Source organism: Hibiscus syriacus, unplaced genomic scaffold (genome assembly GCF_006381635.1).
Source record: "Hibiscus syriacus cultivar Baekdansim isolate YM2019G1 unplaced genomic scaffold, ASM638163v2 tig00116962_pilon, whole genome shotgun sequence".
Taxonomy (NCBI): Eukaryota; Viridiplantae; Streptophyta; class Magnoliopsida; order Malvales; family Malvaceae; genus Hibiscus; species Hibiscus syriacus.
Window position 1 is genome coordinate 1 of NW_024063488.1, and position 25,490 is coordinate 25,490.

Here is a 25,490-nt window from a genome sequence, read left to right on the forward strand (position 1 = left end):
AAATGCTTTTACTGCACCGGTCACCCCGTCCTCACTCTCCATTGCCTTGGCAAGTTCGATTGCCCCCTCCTTCACCTGACATATTTTATTGGTAAGTTCATTGCAAAGTTTCCAATACCCTCATACAATCATCTTCAAACCATGGGTCAAATTCTAAATTGGTCTACGAACTTCAGAATGTTTCAATTGAAACTTCAAAATAAATTATCATTCCAATCAACTTTTTCTAAATATTTAAAATCCATACATGTTTAAATAATGAACCACCTCAGGTAAAAGCTTTATCATCAAAACTCACACCTACTACTAGACTGACAAAAGGACCTAATTGGATCAATATGTTAATTTGACCATACGATTGGAATGTATGGATTCATGGACCAACTTAAAATTTGGCCCCAAGGTTTGGATACTTCTGATGCAATTAACCCTTTTTATATACATATTTTACTTTAGACTTCCTAATGAAACAAGATGATATATCAACATCTCAGCAAGCCTAAATGGTTGAAAACCTAAAATGTCCCAGAAAATAAACTAAACTAAATCTGGCATCTCAAAATCAAAATTACCTTGGGATCTAGCATGAATTTTATTGCATCAACCAACTTGGGAAGTGAGAATTCATCAACTGGGATGGGTGGAGGTCCCACTCCTCTGGCATGCACCCGCTCTCCCCAGAAAGGTTGATCACCAAAGAATGGAACGATGGTAGTCGGGCACTGAAATTTAGGAAATAATGTGTGGGACAAAAGGTAAGTGGACATGAAAAGAAACGAAAAGCCCAAATATGTTATGCAGCCAAAACAATGTTAAACACTAGGTTACGGAACTAGAAGTGCATAAATAAAATCAAGGACCAAAATCTTTGTTCTTACTGCAGCTTTAAGACCAGCAGCAGTTGTTCCAGCACCTCCATGATGTACCTGAAAGCAAGGCAAATAAAATATCTTGCCATTCAGAAAAAAATAGAGAAGAAAGCTTCAAGAGAAATCAGAAAATTTGAAGAGATGATCTAGATGTCAAGTATCGACAACATATTTTTGCACCTGTTTCTTCTAAGATTTAAAAAGGTTGCTATTACAGACTACAATTAGATGTAAACATGATTTTAGGAATCAATTAGATTTTATTTCCTTGTATAAGTTTCCCATCTATATATATATTCTTGTAAATCAATAATAGTAAAATTAGATCTTCTCTCATCAGCTATGTGTAGAGTAGTAGAAAAGATAGTGTTCTTCCTAAAGTAATGATAAGTGATAATGATGTCACAATATTTAGAGAATTTTTTCCCTTTTTTCTTCAAAACTAAAGGGACGGGAAAGGGATTTGCAAATCTGAAACTTCAACGTGGAACTTGTAAGACCATGATCAGCTCTGGCCAAGTAATTGACCCCGCATTCTAAGCTCAGTTCCCAGTTAAAAGAGCTCAAGACACAAGTTATACCAATATATAGTAAACCTGCAGTTAATATATAAAGAAACTAAACAGATATAACGAGAAAGAATTCTCGGAAACATGCAACTCTGTAACTTATTGACTTACCACAGCCTTGCAATGCAAGAACAGCCAATCATGAGGAACATTGTCCAATAAGTACACAAAGTCCTTGTTTTCTGCCACTGAAATAAACAAAAAAATAACTAAGCAAATATGCTTGCTTAATAAGAAACATTTATAGATCCAAAAGTAAGACAAACAGAACCTACAATTTCCAAGTCCACCCCAGCCTTTATTAATAATACCCCTCTGTCCAGTTTGTTCCAATGCATCTACAATTATTTGGGTCATTCTTTCTGGTTCTTGAACAGGCTGACATGAGAAAAGAAATAGTTTAAAAGGTTGTATAATTTCAAGAAAATAAAAAGCAGCCATATAATATTTCATAGTAACCTACTTAACTTTGACATCCATACACTATATTAAGGATCAATCCAATCTTATGATCACTTAAAATGAAACTCTACCCAACAAGCAAGAGGGAAAATGCATAATTATGCACTAGGTTTGCTTGGCTTATATTAGCAACACAAATAACTCAAAACAAAATTTGCATGAAAACAATTCCTTATTAAATCATTAGCTTAACAGAATGGGTAAAAGTCATATTACCTTGGAACATCGACAAAATGTTATTCTATAACAAGATAATCAAGCATTTGACTCAAACCGTGTTGCTATATACGCTAAAACAATTTTGCTATGCACGGGAAAAGTTAAAATTCTCACCTAAGCGCTGCTAAAAATATACGATGCTTAAAGTGGATAAACAAGAAATGACAATGACATAAGAAATCAAACAACAGAAAAATATAGTAACATCATGATGTGAAAAGAAAACAAACTCACAAGGCTTCCAAATCCAATATAAATAGGCTTTGGACCAGCTTCAAGCCACTTTACTAGTGATTCGGGGGGTTCATAATTTGATGCAAGATCCAGAAAGCAAAATCCTACCACATCAATCTTAGGTCCCCAATCTGAAGGAGAAAAATAAGTGTTATCATTACATTTAAGATATACTTGCCATGTTAAGTCACTATACGATTTATTATTTGATTTAAAGAAATATCCTCATGCTTTATTACATCAGCTGGCGAGAATGTGAATGAAATTACGCCCACCACCTTTTGGTTTAGGAACAAGATGAGGACTCCATATATATCCATGAGGCACATCAGAATCAGAGCCTTGGGAACCACTCAAATATGTGACTGGTCGTAGATTCAGCCTTTTCTTTCTAACATCATTTATCATGTCCCGTATCCCAAGCCAAATCATTGAGTCAACAATCTGATATGAAAGCTGCAAGAAAACACAAACAAACAAGATGAGAAAGTATAACAAAAACATACAAATGAAATATGAATAAATTTCACAGAGCTCACTCGATATCCAGCAGGTTGCTTCACACGGGACAAGGGATGTGGAAACTCACTTGTTGGCCTGGAGGAAACAATAATGGATTGTGCAAAGCAGTCTGAGAATGCCCATTAAACCATGTAATAGAACAACAGACTGATACAAAACAGGAAATGACAAGCTTGTAAACTGCTAGCTTTTGAGATGTTAAAGCAACATCTAACTCAGCTATAGATAAACATTACCAAACAAGACTTACGTCCATGGCATTGTGAAAAATATATGGATCGGTACTTTCAGTGCTTCTGCCACATGGGTATGCCCTAAAAATAATTGCCAAAGTTTCTATCATAATATTGAACCAGTAAATACAATCACGAATAAAATACTTCTATTCCAAAAACAACAAATTATAGTGAAAATAAGAGCAATGACATGACATTTTCCCACCAAATTCATCTCTCAAATGAAGACAAAAATAAAACAGATTCAGCACTGAAAGATCTAACCATCCTTCATATTGTTAGAGCAATAAATATAAAAGGAAAAACCCACCCTGAGCCCCTAGAGGACTACCACGAAGTTTGTTATGACATTGGGGCATCTTTGGTCTACTAGATTTGGATGCAAATCATCATCCCTTTATGCCTAAATTTATAGAAATGAAGTTTAAACAGGAACTTATTGATACAAAACTGGCAAATGCTACAAAATTTAGAGGTCATTTCGCAAGGCAGAATATTGACTTCTTATCCCATAATTTTCATTCCAACAAATATGAGAGGGAGGAGGTTAAAAGACAAACATATACATGCAAAGTTTAGACTCAAGCAATACGGACAAAGGTTCTAGTCGGAACATACGTACATTCTAACCTTTTACAGTTTATGATTTCCGAAAATATGGATAAATGCTCCATAAGCACTATCAATAATTCATGAAACACCATAGCTATGCTTTAGCCCTTATATTCTTTAAATGGCAATGGAGGCACGGTTGTCTGAGAACAGGATGGCCTAATTAGGAATCCAATTGGTTGGCATTATGGCTATGATTTGGGGATAAACTTTTACTACATCAAACTCTGATGTCTAAGAAACTAAAGCAGAGTGCTAAAAAGAATAAATCTAATAAATTTTATTTTACACCTGAAATTCCTTTATCTATACATGAGAAGTGAATGAGCAAAAACCAAATATCCATAATAAGTTGAAGTGTTGAACCTGGAAGCAAAACACCAAATCTCAACACATGTATATTTCCATTTAACAGACTGATAAACGCGTGCTTAAACATGCATATACATCCATACAGCTGTATATAACATACATTAAAGTTTGAAAAGAAAAGAAAGCTAACCGTATGCAGGAGGATTTGCAATGATTGCATCTGCATTAAAAGGAATACCGGAATCAGGGTCAGATTCTTTGCAAGCAGGAAGCAGAGAGTAGATAATGTCCTTCATTTGATTTCGCTGAGTGGGTATCTCAGAAGGGTTTGATGGCAAAAAGCCTTTATTTTTAACCATATCTGCATAGGGGAAAAGTCGAGTGAAAGGAAATTATTAAAAAGCCCTGCTGAAAATCATAACTTTTGACATCTAATAACTTTCAATTTAAGTCACATAGTACTTCAGGCATACTGGACAGTCCTTGGGTCAAACCTACATAATTTAAATGAAGATGTCTTATATCTGATCTTTCTCTTGGGGATTCTTGTTCAATACTCAAATCAATTATATCTAAGATTCCTTGGTCTCCTCCTCCTAAGGGCTTCATTAAATTGAATGTAGATTTGGCTACTAGCTTTGACTGGAAGAGGAGTGGTTTAGGTGGCGTTCTAAGAAACGATAATGGTTCGATTTTAGGTTCTTTCAAGGAGTCTTCTGGTCCAGGTCCTCCTATCTTGATGGAGCTTAAAGCTATTCAAAAGGGTTTACTTTTCTTTGTCTCTTTTCGAGGGCTTGTTAAGGAACGTTTGATTATTGAGAGTGATAGTAAGGTGGCAGTGGACTGGATCAAGAATGTTGAACTATGTCCAGATGTGTATCCTTTTATTGTAATAGACATCGTTGATAGGCATAAAGATTTTGAGGGTGTAGTTAGATGGGTGGCTAGGACATCTAACTTAGAGGCTGATGCCTTAGCTAAGGCTGGAATAGGCTGATTTAAGTGTTGATTTTAAGGGCTGATTTTTGGGTTTAAGGTTTTTTATGTAAGGGAACCTTCTGGGTGTTGTAACTGTTATGTATCTTATCTTGTTATTAATGAAATTCTAAGGCACTCTTTTCCTCCTTCCACTGATTAAGGAGTTTCTATAAAAGCTCCATTAATCATGAAGGGAGTTTTTAACGAGGCCTATAATTCTTATAAAAAAAATGAAGATGTCTTATGGAAATCTTGAAATAAAAATGGTAGAGTGCTGCACATACGCATCAAAAATACATTGCAATTATGTCATTTAAATTCTATGCAGGGACCTAAGTTTTAATTACATACAGGAACAAACTCAAATTAATCATATCAGAATCCCAGTAAGGTAACACCAGAAAATCATAAGATAACGAGTTAGGTACATACAACCCGCAAGAACCTTTGGATCTCCGCCTAACGGATAGAACTCAAGCCCAGCAGTTAGTACAAACTCTTTGAAATTTGAATGAGTTGCCAGTCTTACACGATGACCATATTCCTGCATGCAAAACAGTAATTAGTTAGGGAAAGCAATGCTTTGATCCTGAACAACGGCAAACTACCCGAAATGATCATCACCCAAGTCCAATACTTTGGGAGTCTACGGGCAATAAGCAAATTGCTAATAAAAGCGCTGCCTTCTATGAAGTAAACTGGATATTTCCTTTATCTAGTTTACCTTAGTCAATGTGAGGAGCAAGAAGAAATCCCTTGCTTAATTTTCATTACATATTTTTAGAGAGAGAGGGAGAGAGAGAAGAAGAGGAAGAAGAATTCAGTCTTCAAGTAATTCGTTTCAAAGAAAATTGCTCCATTTTTTCTAAGTATAAGCATGCTACCAGAAAGCCCAGATGAGGTACAAAAAAGTTGAAGGACTTAAATATAGTGAAAAGGTTATTCATATTAACAAAAATGGAAAGAGTCTCAAAAGGTACAACACGTCCCAACCTGGAGGCGCTTGCCAATGGCAATAAATGGTTGCACATCTCCACGTGTTCCAACTATAAGCATCACTATTTGCAGCGGTGGAACATACTGAACATCTGTTTCAAGTGACTCTTCTTCAGCAACTTCAGAATTTGCGTCTCTTGGTCCACCATCAAGAACATGGGGCTCAACATCTGGCACTTCAAACTCCACAGTCCCGTCATCTTTCACAGTAGCTATTCTGTTCAACAATTTAAGCTGCACAGATTTATAAAACTTAATAACATTATCACATACACAAGTCACAAAAGATCAAGCTTTCACGCCATCCAAAAAACCACCCATTTTAAAGCTACACCAATTAGATAGAGCTTAACTTATATCTGTATTTGTGCTAAATGCTACTCTAGCCTTAATAAAAGGCAAGAAAAAGAAAAGGGGACTTGCGAAAAAACTGTACAGATGTACTAAAAATGCATAAGAGTATTCTTCAAGAAAGAATTGGTGAATCATATTGTAGACACTCATTTTCGTCCATATTTCTTTATTTTATTTTATTTTGCACATATATATCTATATATACATATATTATATAGATATATATGTGCAAAATAAAATAAAATAAAGAAATATGGACGAAAATGAGTGTCTACACATATCAATATATGCATAACAAAAAGGAAGGGGAAAAATACTTATACAGGGAATATTAACAACTCTACCATCTCCTATGGATTTTGTCTAGTTGCTACCAACTATCCCATCCAGTTCCATGTATCTTCCTTATGTCCTACCATATGGTAAAACTGCTACCTCAAATTGTTAGGAGTCCATCAAAAATTTTATTACACATTTAGTAACTTATTTAAGTCCATAATTTAAAACAATCAATGAGAATCGGCATTTTTCTCATTAAGATTTTAAAATAACAAAATATTTGTATACATAATATAAAAGAGATTAACTTAAATTACAGCTAATTCATAAAGCCCTAAAGTAAAAAGCACAGATGTAAACATGCAGGTTCAGACGAATATATGGACAACAAACCACAAATATTTAAGATACATGGTTGGATAATAAACTCCATCTACCCCCTTCCTTTTGGACCTTTTCCACCAAGAACCCTGGTGGTATTTCCCCCCTCCAAATAGCCCCCCATTATATAGCTCCACTCCCACACAGAATTATAGCATTAATTTCATCTGGTAAAATCACCAAAATGCCTCAAAGTCAGACAGGACTAATGTTTTCAAGCTTAAGGCTATTTTTTGCAATTTTATTTAAAATAATGGTGTAACCCTTATAAGAATGGAATGTTACCAAAATGGCCTGATTGAGATAAAAAGCACAAGGTGCTATGTCGGAAAGGTCCAAACCACAAGGAGTGTAAATGGAGTTTACCCAATAATAATTAAATTCTAGTCAATAAACATGAACCATGAAATCCTTCAAACTACTGGAAGCCTGCTTCATGTATACCAACAAATTTTAAAACCTAGTATACCAACACATACTATATAAACTCATTTTTTTCTCTTCCTTCAAATATGCAGCCCACTTTTCATAGATGATACGATGCAAGGAGCCCTACATCACATCACTTTTCATCTGTAATCTGATCCCCATGGACAGAGATCACCAAAGGCCAAACTGTCATTATTTAAAAGCTGATGAGGAGGAGGGCCATTTTATCTCTTCTTGTAATTCTTTTTGGTAAATGACAGAACCGTTTCCATCACCACCTCAACATATCAATCCTGACTGTATGATGTTTTAAATAACCTTATTCAAAGTTCAGCATAGGTTGCATATTCACATTTCATCGTTACAAGTCAACATAATATACTGCAGTGAGCCATGTCACTGCTTCAAAATCCTTAAACCAATCATTCATGTAGAAGAAAAGATTTTATACGCTCCTCTATAACCATTAGGTCTTCAATTCTACCACCAAGAACTTATATGCATCTTTGTATTTAAAAGTTCTTAACATAGAATTATCTAACTGAGACAAAATTAAATCAACCAGAACCAAGTAATCCTTCTTTCAAAACATATGAAATCAAAATAACATTCAGAAAAATTGATACCTTCTTTTGGGCAGATATCTTATTATCAAAAATCTCGGCTGCCTCTTCAGCAAGTATGTTCCGAGGTCTTCTTGCCTCAGTTTTTGATTTTACTAGTTTAGGCTGGCTTGAATCAAATTTTTCAATGTTTGAAGTGCCCATTTGCAACGTTCCAACTTCAGAAAGACTTCGATGAACAGTGCCTGTATGTAGTAGAAAATACAAGAAATTTAAACCTGGACATAACAATGAGAATAAATACCATAAAATTTAAGCTTAGTTATATAGATTATTCCTATGAAAGCTTAGAAATAGGACTACGGCCCATGACAGAATTACAAACTTATCCCACCTATAGTTCTTTGATAATCCTAACAGCTATAAGCCCTTACGTTTTTGTATACTGTTAAATCCAAATGGAAGATAAGGGGAGGCAGCATTTACCAGTTAAGTTTGAGGAAAAAAATAATAGAAATGAAAAGGGAAAATAAGGGATGTTTCATTGTTAGAACATTCAATACGAAAACAAACAGAACAAAAGAAGGAAAACTTTCCACTCTAGTGAATGAAATGTTCTATTTGACAATCTATCCCAAATTCCTCATTTTCGTTGCATTTTCTTTCCAGAAAACCACACAACATGTTGAAAACATAATTTTTCTTCCTGTCATTCCTGGTTGTTTTTCCTTCCATTCCCCTTTACTGCTCTTACATCGGACATAGAATCGATTTTTGTCCCAACAGCATCCACATGAGGTCTTTTTCTTTATATACAAAATTCATTATCATTTGCATCACTAAAGAAATATCCAACGTAAAGGCTCCGATGCCTAAAGTTATAACCCACCAAAGATACCCAAAATAAATTCGCAACTTTAAATTATTTAGATGCGAAAACCAGTGCTTGACTGTTATTGCGGCAAATAAATAAATAGCAAATTACACTATCAAGTTTAACAACAACAAACAGGGACTAACGAAGGATTTATGCAATAATATGCAACTACAGTTCCCCACCATTCAAAGATCAAAGATAGAAAGAAACAACAAAATGGTGGAAGTCAAATCAGGTCGAAATTTCAGTCAAACTTGACCGAGCGAAAATAATCGTAGACAAAGTCCAGAAAGAAACTGTGCAACAAAACGTTCGAATTTAGAATCATAATACTAGAACCAAGTTAAGGCGATGAAAGGAACTCAAAGCACCTGGCTGCTCAACGGCACCGTTATTCAATGCAAAATCCACTTGAGCACGAGAACCGTCGCAACTGATGGCTCGCCTGGAGTTTCCGCTACCATCTATCTGTTTAGCATCGGTGTCTATCTCTGGCTCTCTTTTTTCCGGAACTTCTACAGAGTATAAGGAGGAGGAGGAGGAGGAAGAGTTACGGATATGCCCCGGCGACGGAGACATCGGCGAGTCCGTAGAGATACCTCGGTCAAGGGGAAGAACGCCCTGCTGATTCTCCAGATCTGTTTAAATTCGTTGAACTAAAAGTGTTTCCGCGTGATCTGATGAGCGATTGGATGCGATGCCAGGAATATTATTTAAATATCTTTCTTTCTTTCTTTTTTTGGTGCTCGGAAAGAGAAATGGAGACCTCAAGGGAGAGAGGTGTGACTGTGAGCACACGTTGAATTGGAACCGAGAGCGTGGGAAATGGGTCCGTAAATATTCGGCTCGCGGGGATTCCTCAGCGTATGACACGTAAGTAAACTGTCCATCTGAAGGGATATTTTGGTCAATTTAGTTCCTCGGAAAACTCTATCCGAGGTGAATATTTTCCTAATCTCGCCTCTTTCTTAGACTCTGCTACGTACAAAGCAAAGTTGCTTCAGTTTCTTATTTTTTCTTTGATATTACAGGAAAGAGAAAAAAAATTCAACATATAAAAGGGAAAACTTTCGGTAAATGAGATCCACAAGAACACATTACTTTATTCTCTCTCTTTCTTTAGGCTTTTAAAGGTTCTTTTAAAGGAATAATGTACAAAAAATATGTAATTTGAAATAAAAGTTTTTATAATCTAGGATGATTATTATAGTAGAGATTAACTCATTCTCTCCGTATGACGAGTAATATTAAAAGAATTCGTCGTTAGTATGACCAACTTTTTTACATAACAATTTTTATTATAACTCATAATATTAAAATGATAAATTCAGTTTTCACTGTAATCATTGTATTAGATTGTAATTTTTTTCTAGTAACATATTCTCCTAATTTTTTTTATCTTATATAGATTATTTAATTAAAACCATCATTTTTTATACATATTGTATATATTTTAACAAGAAATGATAATATAACATTGAATGATGACGATGTGATATGAGAGAGTAGAATTACTATATAATGCGATTGTTTATGATTCAAATGGCTATAATAAATAATTCAAATATCCTAAGTTCAACAATAAATAAATATGAAAATTTCTAGTTTGTCTATGAAGCTATGAAAAACTCTTGGATCACAGGTTTTTTCTTGATCCATTGGCATTACGAATCCGCTGCAAGCTGAACTCTGGTCTATCTATGAAGGTATGAACATCGGTTGGCCTCTTTGGCTTTGAGTTTTTATCAATTCAATCCGATGGTTCCATAACGGTGTCCCCTATTAACTCCTAGGACGTAAACACTAGCTCTCACTCTCTGGTCTGAGCAATTGAAGCTCTACATAACCATGCATGGGCAATAGATATTTAGATTTCACGAGATGTTAATCTGCCAGCTGATCACTTGGTTAAGTACGGATCTTCACAGCACTTTGATCTCATCACTCGTGAAGCCCCTCCTCAATCCATCCTTGATCTACTGTTCAAGGATGCTTATAACCATATTGTAATAAAAAAAAATAAAAAAAAACTCACGATTTAAGAATGAGATGATATTGAATAAGTATATTTGGTTGGTTAATTAATTCGATCATTTTGTTTCCTTATATTTTCTTAAATCGTGAGTTTTAAACTCATTAGCAACACTCTCATTATTTCCCCTAAAGTCACTTTTTTCCTTCCCCTCTAAATAGGATTAAGATTAGATTTAGAAAATATAAAAAAACGATATTTATTTGTTTAATTTCGTATTTTGAGTCTAAAAAACGACTCAAGACTAGCTGAATTCAAACTCTTTACTAAACAAATTTTATAATTCTTTCCACTAGTTAATTAATTTTTTAAAAATTATTTGTGAATTCAAATAATTATTTTTCAAAAAATCAATTACAACTAAAATTAATTTAAGAACAAAAATTTAAATGACATCTTTCAAACAGCTAAACTAATTTAATTTTTCAATAATTTTAATTTTAATAATTTACTTTTAAAAAAATCAATTACAACTAAATAAATAGACACTAACATTTAATGCAGTTAGAAATCGTAAAAAATAGTAATAGTACAAAATAAACAGTTCCAAACTCAATGTTGAAAAGGAAAGCCAACTTTCGGAGCTCAACTCCACGCTGGAAAATCGTACAATTAAAACATAGAAACAGAAAATTAGTATCGTATTGATCTGTTTCATGATATTTTTGTTATTTGAATGGCGATCGTCTCTGGATGCAGCTTAATTCTTGGCAATGCTAGCTATTACATGCCTCAAATTGTAACTTGCTCTCTCCTCCATTCCCACTTTCTTCTCTTTTTTAAATTCCTTTTTCCTCTGTTCTCCGTCCATTTTCATTTTGCCTCTCTCCATCAATTCAAAATATACAAATTCAATATCCTCGATAGTTGTCAGCTCGGGGATTTCACAAACCAGATCAGTTACCAGGTATCGCTATTTTCCTTTAAGATTAACTTATGTCATTTATGTTAAAGATTATGTATTCTTTGCTTTATATTTGATTTTTTTAGGTTTGTCGTACATAATCCTGAGCGATGACCTTGAAATATTGTTTTGAGGGTTTTTTTTTTTAAGATTGATTTGCATATGTTTTTCCTTTGGGTCAACGGTCTGGAATTTGTAGAAGAGTAAGGCATTTGTTAGGATTAGATTTCTAGCTAAATTTTTGCCTTGAATTAAAGCCGATATATTGTGAATTCAAAAGGATTTGCAAATTAGTTGTGTTCTTTCTGTCATGTATAGATATGTGTGTATTGAATTTGATTGAGAAATTGGGTTGCTAGTAGAATACAGATGTTGTTGTTGCTGTTGATTTGATGAGTGGGGGGGAATCCTAGATTTTGATTGTGAGGTTGAAAGTTTGATACGAGAATGGCTTATTATCCATTATTTGTTGGCGGATAGAAAAGGAAAAGAGTGCTTCACGGAGCCAACACATTGTTTTTATGCAAGTAAGCAGACCTAGGAACTTGTTTAGGAACATGGTCAGGGAAACGCCTGGCCTATCTGATCAATTGTTTCAGCAAGGATCTACATATGCTGTTCCTAATGTGGGAATGAATGTAAATAATAGTAATAATGATAACAACAGCAACAATAATAATATATCTGTACGGACAGGTGACGAATTCTCCATGGAGTTGCTTCAGGAGTGTGTTGGCAAAAGAGCCATTCCTACTAGACCATATGCAGAACTGGCACATAAGAAGAGAGCTTTGTTCAATCATTCCCGAATTCTTGTGTTGAAAGGAATGGATTCCAAGTGTGCTTATGACATTTCTGATTTTGCATCTGTGAATGGTTCTTTTAGAGGGGGTGAAAATGGGTTTTGTGTTGGAAAGATAAGTAGATACCAGAAGGAAGAAGGTGAAATTGGACGAATAACAAGGAAGGCTTTTGGTGAATTGAATTGCGATAGGAGCCATCCAAATGGTTCTGAATCACCTACTGCACCCATTTATGCATGTCACTCTCCTCGTTCCAACCACTTTAATGGGCAGGGAGCTACTGATGTAACTCAATCTGGGAAAATAAAATTATTGTGCAGTTTTGGTGGAAAAATATTGCCAAGGCCAATTGATGGTAAACTCAGATATGTTGGGGGAATGACGCGCATTATTTCCATTCAGGACTGTCTTTCTTGGGAAGAGCTTGTGAGGAGAACTTCATATATTTGTAACCAACCTCATTCAATCAAGTATCAACTTCCAAATGAGGAACTTGATGCCCTTATATCTATTTCTTCTGATGAAGATCTTCAGAACATGATAGAGGAATACCATGGGCTTAGAAAGCTAGGTTCTAAAAGGCTGAGGATATTTTTGATTCCTAATGATGAGTCTGAAAGTGCATCTTCCCTTGATGCTATCACCAATCAGCAGAGCAATCCTAATTACCAATATATGGTAGCTGTCAATGGCACTGTAGATCCTGCTCATAGGAAAATCTTCCGTCGGCAATGTCCACCCGGTGAAGGAAGTCAACCAGGACCCAATCTGGACCCTAACTCTAGTTTCCACAAATATTGCCCAACTTCCGTAATCCCTGATAGAATTATGAGTTATAACAACAATTTGTCTAATGCAGACCGCAACCAAACTTCGGGTTTTGCTATTGGTACTCAAAAGAAAAGCTTGCAAGTCACTCAGAAGATGGTTCCTTCATCCTTGGCTATTAGGAGTAACATAGAGCATCCACAGACCTTGGACAAAGTCACATCTGATATAGCTGAATGTTTTGGTTTCAGTGGGAAAGTGATTCGAAGAGGAGATATATCTAAAGAAGATATGCTTATGGGATCAACAAAGTTGCCTTCACCCATCGTTTATGTTGACTCTGTTCTGTGTTCAAACTTGCTCGGTGAAAACCTTCATGCTATGTCAGATATTCCAGCCAATGATGTAGCTAGGAGAGAGGTTCCTCTCATTGATGATGAATATACTTACCCCAATCTGAATGCTGACAAGGTGGTTCTCCAAGGATCTGTACACAAGAATTCAATGGTCGGAGATGTCATTGCAGATTCTGAGTCTAAGGTAAGATTTGTTAACATTTTCCATAAAAATATAATTTTGTAACTTTTACTTATGCTAGTAAACTCAGGTAGCTTCATGGATTTGTTCATAGGATTCTACAGCTGATGTTCGAGACAGGGATGAGTCCTTAAAAAATGCTGTCAAAGCTGAAATTGAAGCCAACATCTATGGCTTGCAGGTTCGGTGTAAAACTTGTACCTGTTTTCAGTAAAAAAAAATCAATATATGACCGGTTCATGCATTGTTGTTTAGTGAGAAGTGTGGTAAAATTTTGAAACAAAAGTATTAGTTTTCCTCAAGCTGTGAGGTGGAAAAACATTTTTATTGTTTTTTTATTGGGAATAAGGCTTCATTTAGTTAATCTACATTGAAATCCCCGAGTTGGTATAAAGTGGCAATTGAAACACAACTGGTGAATCAAAAAAAGAATAGTACAATTGTAATGATCATTAAAAAATATGCTAGTCTTTTTTTTTTTTTGGGGGGGGGAGGGGAGTGAAATGATTTAAAAGCAATTCTTTCTCAAACTGGTATTTGTGCCTACCTATATCTATTTAAAAAATATTTATAAATCACCCATGCAGTGGGTGTGTCAAGGACCATGGCATACTCTTGGTTGACTACGTGGAAGACAAGCTACTTATGCATCATTTTATAATTTGATCTTCTTTTCTCTTTTCTTCATCTCCTTACCTTACCATGATTTTGAGTTAGTCTATTTCTAATTATCTTTAAAATTATCCCTCACAACTGTATTTTGTCCCTCTAAAAATCTTCGATATGGTTATCAAATTGATGGCTAATTGATAGAAGATTTGATTATATATCAACTTCTGGTCATATTTCCCTTGAAACCAAATACTTTTGGCTATTATCAACCCTGATTAACCCTCTCCTCCTTGTAAAATTAGCTTTTGAGCATGTATTAAGGTTTTCTTATCTTAACGTGCAGGTTATTAAAAGTGCTGATCTTGAAGAACTGAGGGTGCTAGGATCTGGTACATTTGGATCTGTTTATCATGGAAAATGGCGGGGAACAGATGTTGCTATAAAGAGAATAAAAAGGAGTTGCTTTTCTGAGAAACCATCAAAGCAAGACAGGAAGGTATGTTTGCAGAGAGTTTCCCCCCTTTTCGCACCCTTTATTTTCAGTGTCTATTCCTAAATATAGTTTTCTGGCTAGGTGAATTGAATTATGCACTGCATTCCAAAAACAAATAAGGAAAGTGTCTATAAAATATTATTAATGTTATGTTATGGAAGAAAATTCATGGGGTACTTTTGCTCTTCCTTTTCGGCCTTCTTATTGGCTCCTTTTAAAGGGAAACATATCTGCTACTGTTATTCATCCCTTCTCTTCCGCAATTTGAGATGGATAATCTATTTTTATAGTTTATGGACGGTTTTCTGTTCTAAACTTAAAAGTAATTTCCAACAACTTTGGATTGCATCAAAATTACATATTTTTACATGTTAAGATGTATCACAAGCACATTCTTTTATCAAGAAAATTTAGTCTGTGTGTTGTCATCTTTGCTTCAGTTTTTAAATAGAGGTTTTCAAATGAAGGATAAAGGCCTTTTTTTATCCTTTGGAGTGGGGTTTGGTTGAGAAAGATCATTTCAGTTGAAAAAAATGTGAAAGAAAAGAAGCTAAGAATTAATCATATGATGCTCCACTCCAGTGGCCATCTTGAACTGGGTCGTTATTTTCCTCCCTTGCTTATTCTTTGCTTTTGTAATATAGCAAGCCAAAATGGGTTACCTATCTGTAGTACTATTGAGATCTTTAAACAAATTTGCGGTCAAATTCTTCATAGTAATTTCAGTTATTTGCATGCCTAAAGCTGATGAATATTTGGTTGACAGACCAAAGACTTTTGGAGAGAAGCACAGATCCTCTCAAATCTGCATCATCCAAATGTGGTTGCATTTTATGGAGTAGTACCAGATGGAACTAGAGGAACTCTGGCGACTGTAACTGAATATATGGTCAATGGATCACTTAGGAATGTCCTAATCAAGAAGGATAGGTAACCTAGGTTCAACCTCTCAATTTTATAGTCCTTCCCGCATTAATGATGCACTTACTGGTTGTTTGGAATTCTTACGCAGATCCCTTGATTGTCGCAAAAAGATTATAATTTCCATGGATGCAGCTTTTGGCATGGAATACTTGCACTCCAAAAACATTGTCCATTTTGATTTGAAATGTGACAATTTGCTTGTCAATCTAAAGGACCTCCAACGACCCATATGCAAGGTAAGAGTTACGGACAAACTCCTCTCCGGTACCTAATGTTATTACATGAGACCATAAATGGCCAGAGAGAAGATTAGTTTTAGTTCTGGTTAAAGCCAAATCGATTGTTTCGGTTGAAGATGAATGCCTATATGCTTGTGTACAATAGCGTACCCCTAAGACCTTTATGTTTCCCCTCATAACTAGTCTATATGATGTTATTTCTTGTGCTAGGAAGGCTTAGAGTGAAGGAAGGTTTTCATTGACATTTCACTTGAAGCATAGCTTTCTATGTATTGTTCCTGCAGGTTGCAGATTTTGGATTATCAAGAGTCAAGCGCAATACTCTTGTTTCCGGAGGTGTGCGAGGAACCCTCCCATGGATGGCACCAGAATTATTAAATGGCAACAACACCCATGTTTCTGAGAAGGTCAGTATGTCTTACCACCGTGAAGGAAAGAATGAATATTTTCGTTAGAACCGGAATTTCTAATATTTGGTTTGGCAGGTTGATGTGTACTCATTTGGAATTTTAATGTGGGAAATCTTGACTGAGGAGGAGCCGTATGCCCATATGCATTGTGGTGCTATTATAGGTACGATTTTGGTTTACATGATATCATATCCACTATGGAATGCATATTTAGCTAAAATGCTGTATTGCCTTTTTGCTATATGTATCTGAAAACTAAACAAAAAGCTTCTGGTTTTCACTTAAAATTGGACCAACGTTCAATTCGTCGAATGTGATTGCAGGGGGGATAGTGCAGAACACTCTTCGACCTCCAATTCCGGAACATTGTGATCCTGATTGGAGAAAGCTGATGGAACAATGCTGGTCACATGATCCCAAATCTAGACCATCATTCACCGAGATAGCGAACAGGCTGCAATCCATGTCTACGTTGCTTTCAGCTCCAGGGATCTAGACAGACAAAAGCCTAATGATATGGCATGACATTGTTAAATTCGGAGCACCGGTTTCAATTGTATGTATACCTCTAAACTTGCAACCCAACCGTTCGAGGATGAGGATCGAATCATCGAGGATAAGCATGAGTAGAGAACGTTTTTCCCATTCTCTCTCATCTATGTTAATATATAGCTTCATTTGTTTGTTATTTTCTTTAACATAAAAGTTTAGAGAGAGCATTTCAACTATTTTGAAGATTTTGTTGAATATGGAATATTGATATTTAGATACACATCCAAGAAACGAAAAATAATGTATCTTGGCCTCATAACTATACATTTTACGACACCATATTAAAAATAATAAAATATTTTTAAGTTAAAAATAATTATTTCTCGTAAAACATTTGAAGTGTAATTATAATATTTACAGTTCATCAAAATTTTGATCTTTGAATTAAAGTTAATTAAATTTTTTTAAAAATATTATAATTAATAACGATGTAAATAGAGTTGATTTAATCAACTAATTCCCACAACAATTGTACCTCATAAATTGGCCGATGGCTACCTCATCTTTCATTTTCTTTATTAGAGGATAATTGTATTTGAAAGAGAAGGTTGTTGAATTGTTTTTTTTTTTAAGAATTTTTATAAGTTGGCCGATGGCTACCACTTTTCATAGTGAAAATTATTTTATAATTTGTCATATTATAATATCAATTACCAATTAAAAATTTATAATTTTCAAGTCAAGTAAATATCAGTTGCTAAGGAACACAAGTTTGAGTCCCATGTTCCCCCATTTAAGAGCTCTTAATTTTCTTTGATTTGAGAGTTAAATTTATTTTAATTTATTAAAATTATGACCAAATTGATAAAATAAAAAGTACTAATAATCAAATGTATAATTATACCAAGTTTTTTTAACTACCAAATAAAAATATAAGGTTTGACTTAATGGCAAGCTTGCGATTAGCTCTCTCATACATCCTAAGATTGAAACCTCCTTTTTCATCTTCCCTTGTGAGTTATTTTTCTTCTAATTAGATGGTGTCAGTGTCACAATCTAATTGGAAGAAAAATTATTTAATTATAAGATTAAATCTATTAAATTAAATTAAAATTAGGACTAAATTGATGAAATATGTAATTATATAAAATTTATTAACTGTCAATTCTCTCTTCTGTTAAATGTTAACGACATGTGACTTGATTTACTTCGTTTAAATAGTTGAGTGGTCAGATTGATAAAATTAAAAGTTCGGAGGTCAAATTTAAATCTCACTATAACTAAGTGATCATGGATGTAGTTTACCATTGATTTTATAATAAGCATTAAAAGGGGTAATTAATTTAGTATTAAATCATCAACTTCATTCACCCATATTAAATGGGATTTATTTCCCCTTAATGTGTAGAACGGCAGAACTATGGAAAGTTAGTTTTATTTTAATTTAGGCATTAAATAAGATATTAACTTATTATTAACTTACCCATTAATTTCACCCATAATATACATCATTTATTCCCCATTTATTGCATTAAAATGGTTGTATAATTATAAGACGTTAATTTGTTGAGTCTCCAACTATTAAAAATTATAAAATAGTAATTTGATTATTCATATGTTCTAAATTCGTCATTTTTGTTAAAAAAAAATTAGTGGTCATCTGAGTCGGACGTTAACTTGTTGATTAAGATATAATAAAATATGATCACATAACTGTTTGAGTTGTATTTTATGGATCGACTATTCGTTTACATTATATTATTAAGTCAATGCTTGAAATATTATGTCGTTTGAAAAAAACGGCGATGCTAATAGACATCATTAAAATATGATTTTATCATATCTCAATCAATAGGTTAACGTTCATCTTAGACGAATGTCAATTTTTTAATGGAATATGATGAGTTTATAACATATAAATAGTCAGGTGATCATTTTGTAACTTTTAATAATCAATGGACTCAATAAAATAACTTCCTATAGTCGGGGGATAATTTTGTTTATCATATCCCAATCAATAACTTAACGTCCAACTCAAACGATTGTAGCATAAAATGATGAGTTTAGAACATATGAATGGTTAGGTAAATCATTTTATAACTTTTAATAGTTGGATGATTCAATAAAACAACGCCCTATAGTCGAGGTTCATTTTGTTTAATAATCGAAGAATAAACAAAGTAATGCTCTATAATTGGGGGACTATTTGTATACTTTACCCAATTTTAAAAGACATGCTATTATTTGAGATATAACGGAAAATTTGGGGATTGTCTCAGGAAAGACGGGTTAATATACGGCTAATATACGACGTTACCAGATACATTAGAAGATATTTAACAAATTCGGTTTAGCGCTACAGAAAATGTTGAGTAATAATAATGTAGTAGGTCTAAATCATAAAGAAATATTAAAAAATTTGGCAACCGACAAACTTAACTTGTCGGTTTGTGTCGATCCAAATTAAAAATATATCGATCCATATCAATATAACAGGTAAAAATATGACAAAACGGGTCACGAAAAGATAATACCGGTAAAGCCCTACTGGATATATTTAAAGTGTCGATACTTTAATATAAGTATCGACACTTTGTGAATTTAAAAGAGAAGCAGTTTTAGCGCCTATAAAGTGTCGATACTTTATAAAAATGTATCGATCCACAACGATATAACATGTAAAAATATGATAAAACCGGTATCAAAATGATAAAACCGGTAAAGCGCTACCGGATATATTGAAAGTGTTGATACTTTAATAAGTATGTGTAATAAATTATCGATAATTTCAAAGAAATAGGTAATTATCCTTTCGAAAGTATCGACAGCTGACATAAAAATATCGACACTTTGGTAGTTGTATCGATTAAATATAAATAACATATCCGATGAAAATATAAAGGACATAGCTAAATATCCTCTGAAAATAGATAGAACGGACGAGTTTTTGAAATCGAAGCGTAATTGTTGCTGCATTTCAGAAGGCGTTTCTAAAGCGAAGTTTGTTTGTTGTTGCTGCAGTCGAATCGAAAAGTATATTGTCGAAACCCTAGTTTTTTATTATTATAGTAATCACAAATAGGGTTTTTATGTGTTATTTGGGGTTTTAGAGTAAAGAAGCATTTGAGACCGATTACAGGTAGAAAGTGATATTCAAGATAAAATATAAATGTCGACACTTTTATTAAATATTATAGGTAGAAAATGATATTATAGGTTGTATAAATGTGCCGACACATTTTGTAGTGGCCATTTAAATTCTTTTGAAGAAAACCATTTTACCACAAGAGTAGTTATCTATATTTGTATATTGAATAAAGTTTATGTAACAAGTATTTAATTTGATTTGCGTAAACTGATATATGAAGGAAAAATGGAGTCAATGGGTGGAAAAATTGTTGGTGGCGCAGATGACTTTGAAATTGAGGCCGAGACTCAAATGCAACCAAAGGGTGGATATATGTACTTCTAGTAAGTATCAATGTCTTTTTGTTATTATTGTTGAAATGGTAATTGGATTAAAGTATTTAATAACATTAAATTGATGACAAATTTTAAATGTTGACAGTATGGCCGAATGCAAAAGGATGAAGGAAGATGGCATACAGAGCGGTTTGGTATGTAAAATGAAATTGACATTGAGTATTATTTAGTGTTAATGTATTGATTAAGAAACGTTTATGCTTAATATTAGGTAACAAAAGATGTGAGGTCCAAATGGAATTCGATGAGTGATGCTGAAAAGGAACCTTACATCACACAGTCAAGGAATGATAGTAAAGAATACAAAGAACGGAGGAAAGCACATGAAAATAAGGTATTCATTAAACTTGTAAATACGTTGATACAAAATATATAAGAACTATAACATTATATATTGTTAAAAAATATAGGAAGTGTCGACAAGGTGCAACATTAAAAGGGTGAATTCATTAGTTAAACACCTTAAGGAGAAGGGTCAGTTGAATGTGCTGGGAGAAATAGGGTTTGGATCGTTGGTAGGAGTAAGGGATCGACCTATTCGGAGGGAATTGTGTCGATCCTTGATGGCGTAATTTGATGTCAAACAATGTAGTGCTAAGTATGGTGATTTTTCATTTCCTCTCGGGATCCCATGTGCTGAAGCCATATTGGGGGTAGAAAATGAAGGAAAAAGTGTTGTAGAAGTCTGTAAGAGTAAAAACTGGAAATCACTTGCCTTCAAATATGGTTTGAAGTAGAAGGTGACATATGCTAAACTTGAAGAGGAAATAAAAAGTGGATCTTACGGGGGGGATGAGCTGAAGGCCAAGTTCTATTGTACCTTATCGGTATCTTTCTTTGTCCAATGGGTGATACGTCAACGAACAAGGACTATATGAAGCTCATTTGCGATGAAGGCTTGAAGGGTGAATTCAATTGGGCTAAATATGTCCATTCGAGATTGATTGAATCAATAATCACCTTTAAAAAGGCAGCCAGAGATACCTCAAAGGTTGCATAGCAACCTTAGAGGTAAATAACTTGAAGAACTTTTTTGTGTTTTTATATAAAATGATAATATAGTTATTATATAAAATTATAAATTTTATTATACATGCAGGTTGCACTATTCGATTTTTGGTCGGGCTGTGAGGTAGTGCCGGCTTATGAAAGAACCGGAGTGGCACGCATCCGTGCATGGGGGAAGGAGGTGGTGGTTAGAGTGATAGCGAAGTTGAAGTTGGATAGACCGAGGAAGCACGAAAGGGTAATAAATGTAATTAAATAATATTAAGAATATAATCAATGTCTTAATATTGTAATTTAATTTTGAAGGTTATTGGCAAGGAGGTAGAGGAGGCAGAGGAGAAGAAAGAAGAGATGGTTGTATTAGGGGATGACGGTGAGGGAAAATAGAGTAACTTCGACATTTTGATATCTGAATTGGCTGATATCAAAAAAAATCCAATTTGATATCATGCAAAGACAATCAAGAGTCGAAGATAAACTTAATAGAGTCGAAGAGAAACTTGAGAGAGTCGAAGATACACTTGAGAGGCATAAGGGGGAAGTGGAAGGAAAAATAGATGGAGTGGTGAAAGAAGTAGAGGTGTTGAGGGGTGAAGTGGTGAAATAAGTTGAGGTGTTAAGGGGTGATCTTAAGATGGTGACGGGTGAAAAATTTGATGGAGTGGTGAAGGAGGTTGTGGAATTGAGGAGTGAACTTATGGGGGTGGTTGATCAATACTTGGATGAAGGAGATCAATTGAAGGGTGAAATAAAAGAGATGAAGAGCTATGTACAGCAAAAATACGATGAACTGAAAAAATATGAAGAAGAAAAGAGGGAGGAGGAAGAACAAAAGAGGGGGGAGGAAGAAGAAAAGATGGAAGAAATGAGGAAGAAGGAAGTCGATGTCATTTATACACCGGAGAGTGTTATAGCAGCAGATTTGGATTCGGAATGTCCTGTACCCCGGAAGAAGAAGCAGAAGGTAAGTTGAATAAAAGAAAACTTAATTTGATGTTTATCATATTGTTTTGAAAAAAAATTGTATGCAAAATTATAGGTTGGAAAACGGATATTCCAAGCAGAATTGATGACATCGAAGCTGCAATTTGTGATTATTTATGGAATAGTGAGTTAGAATCGGGGTAAGTGAAATATATTGCTTTGTGAGTGATATTTAAATATTTCATGACAACGTATTAATCCTAATAATTCATACAAATATTCTGTAATCTCAATGGGAAATCAATTCGCTAGTGTATACGACGTTGCAACGTTGAAGCCTACGGAATGGGTTGGCGGTGTGGTAAGTAGAAAGTAGAAAATGTTAAAACTTATTGAATATGTTCTGATTGTGTAATTAATTTTGTTAGGTTATTGATTTGCTCTCCTGGACAGTATGCTACGATTCTCAAAAAGCACTCCGGAGGATTGGCTACATTCCATACCTCTTAGCGGTGAGTTAAATTAATAAATGTTAAAAAGTAGTGTTATAGACGGTAAATTAATAATGTTTGTTGCGTAATTGCAGCAACAGGCGTTGGATGCCAACAACAAAGAAATTGTTGAGAGTATTGCTACCTTTTGGGGTCCTATATTGGATAACTACGTGAAATTCTCCGACTGTGAGAATGTAAGACACCATACCAATTGCAAATGATATTTTCGGATATAGAATGTTGAATTTTGTTAAATTGGGTGTGAAATTTATTGCAGATCATGATCACAATAAACTACCATAATTCACATTAGTATCTGTTGGTGTTGGATATGGTAGATCGTGTTAAAACAATATATGATAGTATGTTTACATCTGAAGCAGCTAAACAGAGAGTGAAGGATGTTAAGAGATTAGTATGTATGTATGTATGTATGAAAGGACATTATGTAAATTATAATGCAAAATTTTTTTGGATCATAACTTCTTCTTTTTTTAATGCAGATTAAAATATTATATTTTTATAATAAGAAACGCATTTGGGTTGAATACTGTGGATCTCTAGGAAAGTTCCCCTTGAAAAATTTCAAATTTGTAGAGCATAAGAAGAATAAGCAATTGAATGGGTATGAGATGTTATCATAAATAGAAAGCTTAATTTATGCATGATTCATAATTGACATGTGTGGTTTTCAAATTTGTAACAGATATGATTGCGGCATGTATGTCATGATGTGGATGGAATCGATCGGTTCTACAGGGGCAACTGGTGATTTTGTAAGTGGAATTAAAAATTTGTTTGTGGTAAAATTGTTAAAAGTCGTAGATTGAATATTGTGGTTTACAATACTTAACGTTCTGACCATTTGAATATAGGTTGTTGGAGAGTGGGATCGATCACGAATATTAAACGATCTCGTAAGCCACAATCAAAATCAACGAAGACAGGAGATAACAAAAGGTGACATGAGACACTACAATAACAAAATGTAACAATGATGTAAATGTAGGGTTAATTTTTTATAAGATTTATAATTTTGTATGTGAATGTAATTATGTATGAGATGAGAAAAGTTAGCAGTAGGTTGTTGTACATTTTCTTATACACATTAAGAGTCATGTTCATACGTACGATACATGGAGATTATTTTAAAAGGTAAATTGACAATGTAGTTGGTAAAAATAGACTTTTTACTGAAAATTTAATAAACACTGATTTGTTTCCAACATTTTGTCCAGTATGATTCCCAAACATTAAGTTTCCAAAAAATAAGTCAGCATATGTGTAATGTAATAGGTAAAATTTATCGATCCCAGAAACATATGCATCCATAAGTATAACGTAATAGGTAAATTTACAATGTAACTGATATAAATATACCGGTTTTATGAGAGAATAGGTCTACAACATGTATCGATAGTTTTTTAATTTTGTGTCGATACTTTGGTCCATAATGGATGCCAAAAATTGTGAATGCATAAAGTGTCGATACATTTTCAAAAAGTGTCGATTTCAGAAACATATGCATCCATAAGTATAATGTAATAGGTAAATTTACAATGTAACCGGTATAAATATACCAGTTTTATAAGAGAATAGGTCTACAACATGTATTGACACTTTTTTAATTTTGTGTTGATACTTTTGGTCCATAATGGATGAAGTGTCGATACATTTTCAAAAAATGTCGATCCCAGAAACATATGCATCCATAAGTATAATGTAATAGGTAAATTTACAATGTAACTGGTATAAATATACCAATTTTATGAGAGAATAGGTCTACAACATGTATCGACACATTTTTAATTTTGTGTCGATACTTTTGGTCCAGAATGGATGCCAAAAAGGGTGAACGCATAAAATGTCGATACATTTTCAAAAAGTGTCGATCCCAAAAACATCTAAACCCATAATTATAATGTAATAGGTAAATTTTCAATATAACCAATATAAATATGCCGGTTTTATGAGAGAATAGGTCTACAACATGTATCGACACGTTTTTTATTTTGTGTCGATACTAATTTAAATATCGCATGTTTTCCCCCTTCATTAGTTATTCGATACAAACTCCAAAATTGATAAATAAACCCTAAACCTAAAAGCTTATAAACTCTTACTCTCCGATAAATACTAGTGTTATCATAATAGTGACGATCAGATATTCAGGTAAATTTATCGATATTTTATGGGTTTGATTGATTTGTATATTGGAGTTTTTTTCCTGAATGTGTTTGTGTTCCATTGTAATAGCATCCACACCCAAAATGGCTCCAAAACGTCAGCGTCAGAAGCACGGTCTTTCTCAAAGCTCTTCTCTACCCAGTTCTTCTCAACCACAACCTCCTTCTTAAACAAACGATTCTTCTGAGGAAATCAGGTCCTTCGAAACTCTGAACTTTAGATCCGATATGGAGAAACAAATATGGCAGACGAGTTTTAAAGTAAGGAAGATTCTTCCCAAACGTGTCA

At 34.0% G+C, this 25,490-nt stretch overlaps 2 protein-coding genes across 2 annotated transcripts; one reads left to right on the forward strand and one right to left on the reverse strand.

The window, feature by feature from the left end:
* Positions 1 to 6: 6 nt before the first annotated feature.
* On the reverse strand, positions 7 to 9,693 carry LOC120190015 (sterol 3-beta-glucosyltransferase UGT80A2-like; the record flags this gene model as incomplete). The annotated part of the gene is made up of 14 exons (XM_039193144.1): positions 9,264 to 9,693; positions 8,079 to 8,260; positions 6,007 to 6,243; positions 5,446 to 5,557; positions 4,226 to 4,396; positions 3,126 to 3,189; positions 2,893 to 2,950; positions 2,632 to 2,809; positions 2,354 to 2,484; positions 1,714 to 1,816; positions 1,550 to 1,626; positions 879 to 926; positions 573 to 722; positions 7 to 75 (listed from the first exon to the last, which is right to left on the reverse strand). Coding segments are annotated over exons 1-14 (1,788 nt in total), but the record flags the coding sequence as incomplete, so codon positions are not given.
* Positions 9,694 to 11,445: 1,752 nt separating this feature from the next.
* On the forward strand, positions 11,446 to 17,280 carry LOC120190325 (probable serine/threonine-protein kinase DDB_G0290621). Its single transcript, XM_039193416.1, has 9 exons — positions 11,446 to 11,831; positions 12,525 to 13,939; positions 14,031 to 14,117; positions 14,892 to 15,044; positions 15,808 to 15,971; positions 16,054 to 16,201; positions 16,489 to 16,611; positions 16,690 to 16,777; positions 16,938 to 17,280. Exons 2-9 carry the CDS (start codon positions 12,539 to 12,541, stop codon positions 17,108 to 17,110), a joined length of 2,337 nt encoding a protein of 778 aa, XP_039049347.1. The 5' UTR covers positions 11,446 to 11,831; positions 12,525 to 12,538; the 3' UTR covers positions 17,111 to 17,280.
* The last annotated feature ends 8,210 nt before the right edge of the window (positions 17,281 to 25,490 follow it).